The sequence below is a fragment of the Tubulanus polymorphus genome, chromosome 4 (assembly GCF_964204645.1).
Source record: "Tubulanus polymorphus chromosome 4, tnTubPoly1.2, whole genome shotgun sequence".
Lineage (NCBI taxonomy): Eukaryota > Metazoa > Nemertea > Palaeonemertea > Tubulaniformes > Tubulanidae > Tubulanus > Tubulanus polymorphus.
In genome coordinates this window covers 11356983-11373263 of record NC_134028.1, presented here as the reverse complement: position 1 = coordinate 11373263, position 16281 = coordinate 11356983, and the positions used below count along the sequence as shown (strand labels likewise).

The 16281-nt window shown below is 37.9% G+C and overlaps 1 protein-coding gene across 3 annotated transcripts in view; it reads right to left on the bottom strand.

Moving 5' to 3' along the window:
* Nucleotides 1-16281, bottom strand: part of LOC141904606 (nucleolar protein 11-like) — a 40846-nt gene that overhangs the window by 14271 nt on the left and 10294 nt on the right. For all 3 annotated transcript variants that reach the window (XM_074793217.1, XM_074793219.1, XM_074793220.1), the window contains exons 2-9: nt 14892-15005; nt 14112-14372; nt 13649-13802; nt 13368-13523; nt 8350-8429; nt 6282-6503; nt 5932-6116; nt 2501-2626 (exon numbers count right to left, since the gene is read on the bottom strand). In XM_074793217.1, the coding sequence (XP_074649318.1) occupies nt 2501-2626; nt 5932-6116; nt 6282-6503; nt 8350-8429; nt 13368-13523; nt 13649-13802; nt 14112-14372; nt 14892-15005 (1298 nt within the window). The remainder of the gene's footprint in view (nt 1-2500; nt 2627-5931; nt 6117-6281; nt 6504-8349; nt 8430-13367; nt 13524-13648; nt 13803-14111; nt 14373-14891; nt 15006-16281) is intronic.

Genomic DNA, 16281 nt, shown 5'->3' with positions numbered 1-16281 from the left:
AACTGCTGGCGGTTTGGGGGTCCTTCCCCAAGAAAATTTTGAAATTTCAAGGGGTTCTTGGCGCATCTGAGGTTATTATCCAGCATTGACTAATGACAAAATAAGACTGCTTCCACGCACGGTCGATCGTTTGTTGTTTATGTCTGGAGTCAATGAAAAGGATGGCTCCAACAATATCCAAACCTTAGATATAGTGAGACCAGTTAGGTTTCGAATCCCTAGCTGCATATTTTAAATATTTTATAGCGGTAATTCTCTCAATTTGAATGCGAATGGTGCTGCTACGCAGGAAGTACATTACTTTTCAAAAATATTTTAGGTTATTGTTCCAAATGTATCAAAATTCTGATAAAAGCATATTGTATTCCAAAATGTATGTGTAAATTCTTTATAAATCAATCACATGTTAACAAATTAATGTCTACTCACTTTCTATAATAAAATTGTTGAATGATTCACCAATTATAGGAAAACTTATATGAGCATACAAACCAAAATTAGACGATGATTTTTTATTGACTTTTTCCAAATGCTTATAACATGAAGTGAATTTAAAAAATAGTTTATAACACTTCGATCAGACTATGGTCCTAATTGTGTTGATACTTGTTTCTCAGTTTTTCCGCCAATTTTTTAAGTTTCTCCAGACGTTCTGCTCGTTTTACCTTCACTTGAAGCGCACTTGCATAGGTATTTCTTGCTCGTTTAGACATTTCCATGGTCAATGTCCGTGCCCTTCGTTTGGTGATTCTTGTCATTTCCAGAGCTTGATGGTTAGTTAACCTTTGTTTCTTTTGGGTCCTTGCTTCTTCGAGCTCATTCTTGTGTCGCTCAGCAGCTTTAGACATGTTTACTGCCAAGCCAGGATAAATTTGATCATGTTTGACATCATTCCAATGAATCAAAAGCAGATTTATCAGCCAGCGAATGTCTAACAGTCTGCAATGCACTATACCTAGATATGTGCATCCTAATTGTCGTGGAGTCGACAATATCAGAAAACTATAGCACCTTTTTTAAATTCAAACTCGTTGCTTCCTCCACATTTAACGCAAAGTAGTTTTTATTCGGCGCTGAGAACATCAGCAAAAGTTTTGACACTGCTTCATTTTATATGATGCAGTTATACGAGACATTTTCAAACGAGACAAAGCTTTCCTGTCCTTGGCAAATGATTTTGAAAGTCTTATTAAATCCGGACTATTGAAAATGGTAAATTATGTTCTGCGATGAATCCGAGCAAAATAGCTTCAGAATTATGAATACGGTCTTGGATAGGGATCAACGGTGTGGGTGCAGGCGGGTTATGACTGGAACTTGATGATAAACATTTCTGAAACATGGGGTGGATACCATATGGTTCATTTCCACCCTGAGATTTCTCTGCAAGACAAGAAAGGCCATTATCCGTCAATGTAGGCTCCATATTATGGATGGATTTTGGAATTAAATGATAAAATCCATGAATTAGGCCTCATAATGTTTTGCGACTGAAAAATAAATGAGACCTACCTGATCTGGGTAAAGAATAATTTGTCTTTCTTATCTGGATAATATCTCGATGTTTCGTTGATTTACAGTTATCGGACAGTGCTTCCACCATATTTGATTTCAGCATTACACCATAGGCAAATAGCTTTACCAGGTATATTAACCTTTCTGAAACACTGGTTCAAAGTGATTTCCTCAACCTCAGTCTCCAACCAGGACCAGTTCCATTTATACTTAATCCCTGAGTCAATGGTTGAGGGGTCCAAAGCAGAGCCCCTATCTATAATTTTCCTATCCATTGCTCAGGACCAACACAAAGTGCGTGGATTGAAACAATGACTAATTTTATTATTGATTACATATACATATTCCTTGTTGAATGAACGCGACCGCAAATTCTAAATATAAAACTCCCGCGCAGCGCCAGCGCTATTTTATGCAATTATTGATTTGTTGAAACTCGCGCTGACAGGTGGCTTTAGACAATACCGATGTTTCGCAACAATGTTGTATATGAAAGTTTTATAGATCGTAGCACCGGTTTTATAAGACGCTTTTACGGTCTGTTCATTAAGTGTGCTATGATCTCAACTCAGAACTTTTCCTCAAAACTATAACCACTACCTGGTACTATTTTCTCAACGGATCTACATGAATCACAAGAATGATAAAAATAGATATCCAACCGCAGATTTCCACGTAAGATTTTCATCCCTGCATTTGTCATATCAAACACAATTTGACAGACCCAGACAGAGACACACATACACATTTTGTTATAACAAATGGTATCAGGTATTGGTCGTATTTGTCATCTGGCCTGGACAGTGAATGCTTCCAAACTCATCCATGACCAGAGAACCAACAGATAAAATAAAGAATTATACTCCAATTTTATCCCTTGGAGCATATGGAAGTCCAGAGGCCATGTCCAAGACTGCTCATAATGAAACAATTTAATCCATTGGGAATAATTGAATTAAGAGTTTCACTGTATTTGAATTCTTACTTTAGAATGAATTGAAGTGATCCAACAATACAAGCTTCCGGGATATGCTTTAGAACCCCAATGGCAGTAATCAACATTTGTGTGCACTTCCGCTGCACAATAACATCAAAGACATCAACCATAGAACTGCAAAATAATGGAATAATTCGAAATAAATTTTTAGCTTCGTACCATCTAAACAATGCAACTATCCTCAGCGGAATATTGGGTAGCAAATTTTGGTAAGATGAAAATTGAACAAGAGGCCCATGGGCCTTGAAGCATTGGTAGATTAAACTGTTAAAATGATTAAACTGCTATTTGTATTGTTAAACCTCATTAATGCGATTCTGTTAAAAAGACGAAACTAGTTTATTCTGATGTTTTCCATCATGTCCCAGCTAAGATATTTATATAAATCAAGATTTGGATACAAAAACCCATTTAATACAACAATTTCGACACTTTCGCCTCCACGACATTCGTATCAACGATGTACAACTGTAAGGGTGACTCTCGACTGACTGTGGTTTTTGCATGAACCGTTAGGCCCTACTGAATAATGAAAACAAAAACAACAATTTTCTGAATACAAGATCCTCTGATACATAATAAGTACGTAGATATACCGGTCAAACGTACCCATGCAAAATGTCGCACAGAGAGCAATGCCAGTGTTGGTGTCACTCAGCAGCTGAGGGAGGCCGGCTGATGATTGCTTGTTTGGCTTTATGTTGTTTGGTTTCCCAAAACTTACCATATTGGTTGTTCATTTAACCTCACAATGGGACAGCCTTTGAAGTGTTGCACATTGTTGAAGCCAGCAGGACTGGAACCCACATGTCGTCACTCAGCACTGACAGTGGATTCAACAGCATCGCGCCTTATCTCACTGACACTGAGCTACTGTGGCCATTCGATCCAATTCTAAACTAGGGGTCCAGGGACACCATTCCCACTTGGGAAGTGGTTTCAAATGCTCAACAATCTAACAATTTCAATATTCAACGCCCCCTGGTGACCATATACAAAAACCAATCACCTTGAAACTAACCACGATCATAGAACATGTCAGCAGCTACGATTTTGTAATTGATTGTGATAACAAAATAAGCCTCGTTACCAATTTAATATGGAAATACTAAGTTATTCTACTATTCAATGCCCCCTGGTGACCATATTCAAAACCCAATGACCTTGAAACTCACCACAATCATAGAAAATGTCATGAGCTAGAACTTTGCAATTGATCATGGTAAAAAAATATGCCTTGGTACCAATATAATAGGGAAATACTAAGTTATTCAACTATTCAACGCCCCCTAGTGACCATATAGAATAACTCATGTCCTTAAAACTCACCACAATCATAGACGATGTCATGCGTAACAACTTTGCAATTGATTGTGGTAACAAAATATGCATTGTTACAAATATGATATAGAAATACTAAGATATTGTATTATTCAACGCCCCCTGGTGGCCATATACAAAACCAAAGACCTTGAAACTCACCACAATCATAGAACACGTTATAAGCTACAACTTGCTAATTCATTGTGGTAACAAAATATGCTTAGGTATCAATATAATGTCGAAAAACTTATTCCCACCTATGAATGAGTGCTGATGACACCAAGATGGCCGCCAATTGCGTCATAAATGGCTGATCAACAATACCTGTCCCAGGTATAAAACATCCCTTTCCAAAGAATACCCATCAGCAATTGCAATGAGAAATGGCAAACCAGTAGGAAGGTACAGGACTAAGAATTCGGGCCAAAATTGACATTTTTGGGCACTTAAAAGGTCATAACACGGCCATCTTGAGTCCAATCCACCCAATTTTTGTTATGCTGATAGGCCCTGGGGGATTCAAATATATACGAAAGATTAAGTTAATTGATCAAAGCGTTTTCAAAATTTCCCTCAAAAGGTTCAAAAACCTATTAAGAGTGATGATTTTGGCGAACAACGATGGCTGCCAGTCGGCCATATTGACTGACAGGGCCAATTTTTGGGCTGAAGATGTGTCTAGGGTAGATACATGGGTAACCAAAATATCAAGACATTACATTGAAGCGTTTTCAAAACTTCCCAAAATAACTTGATTCTGTCTACGGACGAAGGACAACAGCATAAAAAAAGTGAACGCAATAGCCCGCTGGGACTTAAGTCCCAAGTGGGCTAAAAAGTTGATAATTTATTGAATACACCTACATTTTCAGATAATTAAGCTTTACTGCATATGTCAATGCGGACATATCACTACGCCATTGCTTAACCCCTCTCATCCAACAGATAACTAACGAGAAAAATGCGATAGAACACTTTTTTGGGGAATAAATGAAACATTATTTTGAGTCATTTTCAGCTGTTTCTAATGTTTTACGTGAACGGAGTGACAATTTGAAGTTACTATGAAAATGAGAAGAGTCTGCGCTATTCTTTCATATTACTATTTTCGATCCATTTTACTAGCATTGGCATGACGTAATGTACGTCAACCGATGCTAACTAGAAAAATCACCTTTGATGAGACCATCAGGGATATGAGGGGGTACTCCCGTAAGAAAATTTTAGAAATTAAAAGCGTTTTCCGAGCACGAAAGAGCGATCTTGAACGCATGAACGACTACTTTATTTTGGAAGGTAATGGCTAGTTCCAATGTGGTACATCCTCATTCGATGACATTCAGCATTTAATGCACTACGGGTCGAGGTGGATTATTACTGCAGTTAAAGTGCGCCGATGAATGCTCACTAAAAATCATCACCCAGTAGTGTATAATATCTGAAGGCATTCGCCACACACGCGCGGCAACAGTAAGTAGGCCTCTATACATTACTACTGGTGTCTGCACCGATCAATAAAATACATACACACTCATCGTAGTACAAATCATAGAACTCGAGTTCTATGTACAAATGTAGATACAAAATCACTGTTGCAATAGATATGAATTGAAATGTGATACTTTTACGCGAAGATAAGTAAAACAGGCACCGAAAGCTTACGGTTCGCCTGATTACCGATCGCGCCAGACCAATTGAGTGAGATCACCCCCCTCATACTTTTACATCATTTTTGGACTATTTGGATAATTGATATTTTTCAATACCGAAATCCGCGGGAAACCGCGGGGAATTGTAATCCCTGTTAAAGTTCTAAAATCAACTCGATGGTCACCAGTCAGCTGTCTAAATTCTATTCAAACCAATTTTAAGACTGAATATGTACCTAGGGTAGATACATAGACCAAAAACAAACACATACATAAAAAGAAACACATACAGCGCATCGAAAGCTCAAAATAACTAGATTCCATCTATAGATGGCCTTGCAAAGTGAACACAATCAAACCTCAGAATTCTGACATAAAATTTTGAGCAAAAAAGTCACAGGATAGCCATCTTGCATCTGGCACAAGATTTACCAAGTCAAGATTTACCTCATTGGTAGAAGTTTCCGCTCAATGAGTTCCAGCAGAAGATTTTCAGGCCAAATATTCTTGCTCTCACAACATGTCTTCCATAAGGAATGGAACTGACTGGCAATAGCTGCATCTGGTTGCTTAATGTTGTGAACTAGAACAAGAACATCGTTCAATATTTTCTTGAATTCTGCCGGTTGAACCTGAAAGTTCGACAAATGTTAAACCTTAACTTGATGCAGGTTTATTAGAACAAGTTTCAAGCCCTGATCTATGAATTGATGCATAACTTATACGAATAAATAATATTCAAAGATTTCATGTTTGATGGGTCTTTATCAAAATTATTGCACAAATCCTATTCCTACCGTTTCTTTATCAATCTGTTTCAGCAATTTAGTGAGAGGTTCCAACTGATATGTTTCAGCTTTATTATTTTTATTTGCTGCTGCCCAATAGCTTTCTACACTAGCTTCAGGATCGGATTGTTTACCAAGTGCAGAGTTCAACGTTAATGCATCACTCGAAAATGTGCACTGATAAATTGTACCGCCACATGGAACAAATATATATCTATCCATAGTGAAAATCTGAAAAATACATAGTGCAATATATATACTGTTAGAGTTTATGCGAAATACCAAGGGCCTATGATCAAAATAATGAGAAAAAACAACCAATAGGCCCTACATTGTTTATACTCAAGATCAGATCTTTCTATTTACAACTGATTGTGGTTACAACATATGCAGACATGCAGAGGTAAAAGTGTATTATAGTAAGACAATGATACCGCGGCTGTGGGTTTCACAAGAACAGCAGCTGACATATGCTGGCTTGATTGGTTCCTTGCAACTTATATCTACTCTGCAAGAACTTCTTAATTTCTGTCAAACTGGCCATGTGAATTATGAAACTATCAAAAGGTAATTAGAAAAAGAAACGACTGAACCAAAGCCGAAAGGCCTATTTAGCTGTATAAACCAATAAAAGGATTCTTCTAACAGTCAAGTACCTATTGACAAAGACATTTCTGTAGAAATGATTTTGCTGTTTTCACGCGTATTGGCACAGCTAGCTGTTCAAACTAAGTGACATAGTCATCCTGTCGTAAATGAATAAATATCAACTACTAGCTGATTCAAAATCTCTAACTTCTATCTCTTACTCTTATTCAAAATCTCTAACTCTTATTCAAAATGATTCTGATCGTCTATCATCACTGTTCAGTGTGATACAATGTTAAAAACTTTCAGCCAAAATCCTGGATCTATTTCTTTATGTCAACACATTCATACAGACAGTGTGTGTTTGGCACGATAGGTTACATACACAACTGATCTCCAGGCATCGTTATATAGCTCTTTGAGCTAAAAATGAGTATCTGTTGAGGCTTTTTGAAGTATCCATGCAAGGAAACTTAACTGTGTAACATATTCAAATGGTGGGCTTCCTTCTCTTTGTTGCCGGTAAGTTTTTAATTAAGTTTTTCATCACTTTAATAGGATGAAATGATGTCTAAATACATCAAATCATCGTGATCCCAGCTGTCGGAACTACAGCTAAGAACCAATGCCACTTACAGGTATATTTTTTTTTCGAATTAGTTTTACATTTTCATTTGGCTAAATAAATGAAGCAGAATCAGGAATTGATACCCAAATTAATCAACTTAAGTGGGTTTACTGCAAAAAACGATTGTACGTATGCAAGCAACATTTTTGTTATCTTAGCAGTGTGCGCTGCATAAGTAAGGCACTGGAGAGAGGACACCAAAAGCAGTAAGTTGCACTGGTGACAGCCAGCTGATAGATGTAATGTATGGACTGCATGTGGCGAACCACATGTGCCAGCTGTGGAACAAAACAAGTGGAACAGATAGTTAAATGTTGTCCTATGGCGGATTTGTTTGTCAGATGCTCTTTAGCTCACCTTACGGGCCACAAAAGTTTTTTTTCAGCACTACGCGAGCAAGCCTCAGTGAAAAATCAACAATGCAGAGACATATATCCACAGACACACGGTCAGCCAACAGAGAAAACTTTGTTAGAATACACATGCCTCTTACAAAATGGTCGCATTTAAAAACCAATCGGGAAACGCTTTCATGGCAATCCCTTTTATTCAACGGATTCGCATTGATCCGAAAAATGATGAAAAATGATTGAAAAGACAGAAATCTGCCGATCGGGGGAAAATTATAATCCCTGCAACAGGGACACCAACTTGAAAATCAGTAAATATGTCAGTGCTCTTCCTAAAACACAATAACCTCAGGTTTGGAATCAACTTCAACACTACATGTACCCTCACGCACAATGCACCATACAGATAAGGACGGTTAGCCATACACTGCAGCTGTGCCGTTTTGACTAAGCCGATCCACTTGCACTATTCAAATAACAGTTATTATATTCAATATTATTACAACAGTACCTTATACTTGGTTTGGATGGCGTATGGTATTGCCGACCACTGCTGTAATGTACCATACCTACAATCCCATATACCAACTCCTAAAGTAAAGATGAAAGATATTCAATGTTCAAAACATACTGAAAAAATCATTGAAACCATCAACAAGGAGCCTACCGCTTATATAGCTCCGCTGTGTGATTTGAAGAAATAGAAGCTGCATACCTAGGGGGGTGGCCAAATCCAAAAAGGGTTTGTACTTTGTAGGTATTGATCCATAGAACATTCATACCAAATTTGGACTTGATCTGATTAAAACTGTAGGATTAATAGCAATTTGAAATAGAAACTCCATCTCCAGGGGCACCCCCTGGTGAACGAATCCAAAAAATGGCTCAGTCACTTTAAAGGCCTTGGTTCATAGAACATTCATACCAAATTTGGAATTGATCTGATTAAAACTGTAGGACTAGTAGCGATTTGAAGAAATAGAAACTCCACCCCAAGGGGCGCTCCCTGGGGGATGAATCCAAAAATTGGCTCTGTAACTTCAAAGGCCTTGGTCCTTGAAACATTCACACCAAAATTTGGAATTGATCTCGTTAAAACTGTACGACTAGTAGCGATTGATTGCGGCTACAAAATATGCTTGGGTACCAATACAACAAGAAAATACTAAATTATTCGGCTATTCAACGCACCTTGGCAGGAACAGATCCCAACCCAGATATAGAGGGTAGCACTACTTCAAAAGGGCACAATGTATTGTAAACGGGGCAAGGAATCTAGATTAGATATCCCAAAACTTCAAAACAGGAACCTGCCCTTCGAAGGATTTTGGCAACGCTACATGAACAAAATGCCCTTCAAGGATTTTTGGCATCATGAACGTGTTCTTCAAAGGATTTTTGGCAACATGAACGTGCTTTCCAAAGGATATTCTATTGCAATTCTAGCCAACCCTTTTATAGGATACAATGAGTGTTGTCATTAAGAGCAATTCTTTAAAATGTTTGGATAATGTTTTCGGATTTCTAAAATAGTTTTCGGTAATGAAAGTGCCACTTGCTATGAAAATGTAGACCATAGACTCCGCTACCGGAAGTGCTGTTGGTCAAGTATCCGGAATCTTCTAAATGCCGGCTAGCAGAGGGTGCTGGATGTTTTATGAATCACATGAAGTTCACAGAATTCAGACTGTTTGCAGTTGGATGCTGTAGCAGATGGTATTTTTTGATACAACATTTATTTATAAGGGCACTAAATAAATTCAAGGGTGTCAATAAATTCACATGTGCCGCAGGTGCGCTCCCCTGTATCCGGCCCTGCTTGGGTAACCCCAATTGCATGTGGGGATGAATCCTATGACAGTGATGACAGTCGTCAAATATCAAGATACGTTAAAACCTGTAGATATTTTTCCAAAAAAAAAACATATTCTACTCACAAATGAGGACTGATGACACTAAGATAGACGCTGATTGCTTCACCGTTGACTGATCAAAAAGTTCCTATATGTTTAAAATTTATTCGCAAAGTATACCCTTCACGAATTCCAATGATAAATGGCACACCATTTGGAAGCTACAGGTCTCGGAATTCAGTGCACATTCAGGCAAAAGGTCACTTGACAGCCATCTTGGGTCTGACACAATTTTTCTTACGCAGGTGCACCATAGTGGGATACAAACATGTGAAAGATCATGATAATTAATACTAGGGGTCATGGGACGCCATGCCCACTTGGGAAGTGGTTTTAAATGCTCAACAATCTAACAATTTCAATATTCTACGCCCCTCGTGACCATATATAAAGGCTCGACGATGGCCCTATGGCTCACCATCAAATCATTGCGTGTATATTGTCAAAAATATTATACTTACTATAAATTAATTTGGATTGCAATCGAATGTAGAATAGATTACCGAATTAAAACCATCAGCTGACAATAGGCTGAACAAATTCTTCAAACAACAATCTTTTATTCCAAATCTAATCACTTCATTAATTCTTAGCCCCTTATTACATGATTAATACATACAAGATATTATTGTACTCACAATTTCCAGATTTTATCATCCTTGAATTAAATTAAAATACACGCCCAAAGCAGGACTTCTCCCAGTCTCATCTGTGTTTGTTTTTAACAGCACACGTGTGATAACTATGCTAACGTTCTTAGGAAGAGAGTTCAAGTATCCGAATTACCATAGAAGCGATAACACTAAAAACCTCATTTTCTAATGAGTAAAGACATTTAGGCCTAATTGACACGAACGTTTTCACGATTATATCCCCTCATCAGGTGAAATACAAGTGAATCAAATGATTAAACTACAGGTTTATATACAACTTAAGTTACAAAATTACAAGTGCTAAATTCTAAGTTAATTACAAACCAAGTATTTAATTACAAGCTAATCATTTGAATACATTTAGGATAAAGGATGAGCCGTTTCTGAATAATTGTTGATTTAAAAAGGGTCGTTGCGATTAAATAAACAGGGCCTCCCTAATTTTACAGTCGAGATCAGATGAACCTTTGTCTAGAATTTTGAATTTGTTGTCACTGAATTCCTGATCACAAGTGTGACAAATTGCGAGATGTAGTCCAATCGCAGAAGTCTTTGATCTGTGTTCTTTAATCCTGATGGCCAAATGTCGTTTAGTTTTCCAATATAGGAAGTGTTTATATCACATAAACAATTAGATTTATATATGACTTTAGCCTTCAGCGATTTAGGGGTAGCACATTTCAAAGAGAAAAAATTCTTAATTTTGGTCATAGTGAATGCGCATTTCAAGTTGATTTCAAAATTCCTTTTAAATAGATATTTTAATTTTCGGGCAAATAGGATTGACGGGTATCCAATATACGGTAATGAAATGAATAATCAATTCCATCTTCATCAACAGGTTTCGGTTTAGGTTCGGAGTTGTTTTGATTTCAAAAATCTATTGATACATTGATCGATGACATGAATGGGAAATGCATTAGATTTAAACAGATTTTTCAAGAAATTGATTTCTTCTGAAAAGATGGTCCAGTCACTGCAGATATTGTAGCCACAAAAAGCATGGTATTGATGAGTCCTATTTTCCATTTGTACGGGCACATGGCGTTATAATTCAAAAGTAGGCCTGTGTTGGAAGCTTTCCTGTACACTCGAGATATAAAGTCACTACCGGTTTCTAACGGAATTGGTGTTTCGGTATCGATTGGGACCAAGCACAGGGGCTTGTTAACTGGCTTGGATTTTACTTCCGGGTTGTTGATAATCTCGCGAGAATGGCGCTAAATTTAAACTGCAAATAAATTCAAAATATCACAGAAATACCTCTTGTTAATGTTGTTTATTTATCCTCTATAGAGTTTCGATAAACAATTGGCTGTTAAGGATCAGTATCAGCGGGCGCGACACCTTACTATATTAAAATAACAAGGGATGAAACGGCTTCGCTTTTGCCTGTGACCGTATTGATGCGGCGGAAACCACTGCCATTACTTAGTGCTAAAAAGGTGGGTTTTTACCTGTTTTTCAAGAATAAGTACCCTAAAAACAACTCGATCACTAAATTTCTGTGGGCTCGAGAACTCATTAAACCAAACCATGACACCTAAATCAACACTATTGGTTCAACAGCCAATGTTTGTCCCTTGTTGACACACCGGTACTCTATTCATTTTCAATGAAAAATGCTTCACCAGACCATTTGTTCGTTTCGCCAAAAATGCGATAGAATAACTTTTTGGGCCATTTAATCAGAAATCTGGCAACGCTAACTTGTAGGGATTAATTAAAAACATTATTTTGAGTCCCAAGTAGGCTCAAAAGTTGACGAATGAACGACTATGGCTATCTCCCTAAACCATCAGCTCAGCTAAACTTCAGTCACAGCGAAGGTAGAAACTCGATTCAGTCCATGGACAGACTTGGAAAAATGACAATAGACCTAACTTGCTGGGTGAACTAGTGACGAAATGCACTCGCTTGACTAGAAATCTACCAGCCAAGTTCATATTTTGAACCCCTCAGAGAATAAGTTGACAATTCTTTGGATCATACAACCAAAACATACAGGTGCAGACAGCATATGCTGTGCTCGTGACTATTGCTTTTAATCAGTTTGATTGTTGGAGAGTAATATCAACGTGTTTACGAATGTAGGAAGTGTCAGATATCGAGGATTAGTAACTAAGAAACATTACTAGGCCATCCCAAAATAATGGTCTGTTTGCCGTAACCCAAACGACCCGACTTCAAAGGTACCGAGTGAAAACTTCTTCCTGGGATTCATTGAAATAAATTTCATTTTTGATAAAAACGGTGACCGACCGACTCACTGCCGATGTATGAGCTACGTATGTTTGAAGTCCAGGGTGATTCGTGTGAAAATATGCCTTGACGTGTGGCCTAGTGTAAGTTTGCCAGAAAACTGGCGTGGTGCACGAATGCAAAAAATGGCTCAGTAAATTTACAGGCCTAGGCCCATAGAACATTCATTCCAAATTTGGAATTGATCTGATTAAAACTGTAAGACTGGTAGCAATTTGAAGAAATAGAAACTTCACCCACAGGGGTGCCCCCTGGGGGACAAATGCAGAAAATGGACTCTGTAATTTCAGTTGACAGACGCATGAAACGAACAAACTAACGGACAACGACGGCTCACCCCCTAACCGATCAGCTCCACTGACCTTCGGTCACAGCGGAGCTAAAAAAGTTGACAGACGCACGAACGAACGAACGAACGAACGAACGAACAAAAGAACGGACGATGGTTCAACTCCTAACCATTGGACACAGCGGTTAAATAGGTGATTAATCTTTTTTTGGCCAAAGATTTTGCAAAAAAGAATTTCTACCAAGCTACCGACTCATCCTGAAATCTTGAGTTGGTGTTACGGCAAACAGACTATTATTTTGGGATGGCCCGATATACCATTATGGTAGATCCCCATATATGATGATGAAATGTTACTTGGGAATACTTCAACCTCCATCATCATTGCTTTGCTATCCTAAGTTATATTTACCTGAACAGCCATCCTGTTGTATTGGCATTAATGCTATATGATTTGAGTCGATTACTGCTACGGTTGTATTTAAGGTGATGTTAGGAATCTTATGGCGTAGAACTGTTTTTAAGACCTCACCACAAAGACTGGTTGACTGTAGATGACCACTAGACCCTGAAAAAAATGGATAAGAACACTTGCAGTTTTAAGCTCATAATGTATGGGGCTGTTCTGCATTTAGGAGGGCTCAAGATTTTCACATCACTTGGCATTTTATTGGTGGCTTGACCTTTACTTACAAAGAGTCAATAAGTCATAGCCAGTTGTTTGCGCTTGTAAACAACATGCTGTAAGCTGGTCGCTTTTCATGGAACTTTCTGGAGGTGTCAATACACAGGTGACTAACTTTCTTTTACCTCGACCTTCTATAGTTAAACTAATATCCAAATGTCTCTGAAAAACATGTCCACAAAGAATAGTGGATTGAATTCAGTCCAATTGAGTAAACAATATTTTGTATAATCATGTATTTGATAGTGTTTGCAAGGGGAAACTTCTGTAATACACTCTATTCAGTAAGCAGTGATTGAGATTAACAGCTAGCTTAACTCTCAGAGCAACTAGATCATCTGTTCACTGCACCAAAAACAAATCACTTGATAACAGAGAAAATACATAATTGCATAATTAATTGCGTTATGATGAATTTGGTTCAGAAAATGAATATTTAGGCCTATAGTAAGAAATATAAATTCAACTCACCAATTTTGAACATCGAACAACAAAAATATAAATTTTTCCATTACAATCAACAGATTCAGCAAAGACGATATTCCCTCCATCCGATTGATCCCGAATTTCTTTGATACCCGTAGCATCCGCAAGAGAACTAATTTGCCCATCATGAAAAACAACCCATGGTTCAGAATACACCGACGTTACCAGATTATGTATATGGACTGCTGTATGAATCTTTAGGCTCTTATCTAAATGTTTGTCATCACATGTAAATATTCTTATAGTCTGAAATAGCAATGAATGCAGAGACTAAAGCAACAAATTAACTAGCAATTAACTAGGCACTAAAATCAAGTAAATTAAGTAAAGTGGGCTACATTGAGAGATCTGGCCAGTCTTTGGGCTTGGAAAGAATATGTACAGACAAATGTCAAATGAACCTAACACAAGCAGTTTCAAAATGTCCCTAAATACCAGGACAAATGGATGTGAACGTAATAGCCCACTGGGGCTTTCACCCGACTGGGCTTAAAACATATGCACAGATTCTCCCATAAGCAACATGGTTCCTACAGGACCATCGATATGAAATTTAAGGGGTATTTGAGGAGCTTTTGAGGGTATGATCACCACATTTGAGGGTCATTTTTCACGACGAAATCCTAGCCATTTACATAAAACAGTGCATTCTGATTTCATTTTAGTCAACCCATTATGAAATGGGTTGACTGCATTTTTCACCACTTTGAAAGAAAATTCCCACTTAAAACATTTCATTTGTTTGTAGGCCTAGTAAAAACTTACCCTATTGTTTTGTATGCAGTAATATTTCTGAGTTTTTACACAGTAGATAGAAGGACAGGTAATACATACACCTTGACGTATTGACCAACTTTGCCGTAATTGTTGATCAGTCAGCTAAATGATAATAATAAATAAAGATTATGAGGTAGGCCTAGATGGTGTGGCTAAATGAATATCTATGGAAGATCATCGTCGTCGTCGTCGTCGTCGTCATCATCTATGTTCTATAAAAAGAAAAAAATATCCATACCTACCTACCCATTTGATGATCGTCCCACCCAAGGAACAGGTTTTTTGGTATGACCTTACGCAGGTTTAGGCCAATTTAACACAGGGGCTGGTAAACTGGTTTGGATTTTACTTCTATGGGCTGTTATTTAATCACGTGAGAAATGTGCTAATTTCAAATTGGGAACAAATTCAAAATATGACAGGAACCATAGCGGCAATATTTTACTGAGTTTTTTATGTAACATTCCATTTTTTGGGCATCCGCCTTGGCAAAATTATATCGGCGCTGATCGAGATGAATTCAGCAGAATTGACAGAATTGAATCGACGATCAGCAAATAAGTTTTGTGAGTACCTGACTGCTTTTTATTTGAAAAATTTTGATGATGTGCAGTTTATCATAGGCCTATATTTGGACACATCATCCTATGATTCTAGGTAATTTTAGCAACACATGCTCAGATAAAGAATTAATCATCTACATCAGCTTGATGACGAATTGGTGACGAGCTAATAAAATAGAACTAGATTTAGAACACAACTTGTCTGTCCACGCACGTACGCATGCACACCAACTCACTCGCACACGCACAGATTTAGTTTTTTCTAAAATTTGGAACCGACTCTGATGTATACGTAGATCAACCGGTCAAACGCACGCATGCAAAACGTCGCACAGAGAGCGATGCCTGCGTTAGTGTCACTGAGGCTGGCTATGATTGTTTGTTTGGCTTTACGTTGTTTGGTTTTGTTCATTTAACCTCACGGCTTTGAAGTGTTGCCCATACACTGTACGAAGCCAGCAGGACTCGAACCCACTTGTCACTCAGCACTGATAGTGGATTCAACAGCATCACGCCTTATCTCACTGAAATTTCCGTCAACTCTACGGCGGCCAACATGTAACGAAAACATGTGGATGGTGCTGGCACCTGTGGACTGAGGCCAGGACAACAACACAAACTAATGAAACGACGAAATTGAACTAGAGGACACCATGCCCATTTGGGAAGTTGTTTCAAATGCTCAACAATCTACAATTTCAATATTCAACACCCCCTGGCACCCATATACAAAAACCAATGACCTTGAAACTCACCACAATCATAGAACATGTCATGAGCTACAACAGCAATTGATCATGGTAACAAAATATGCC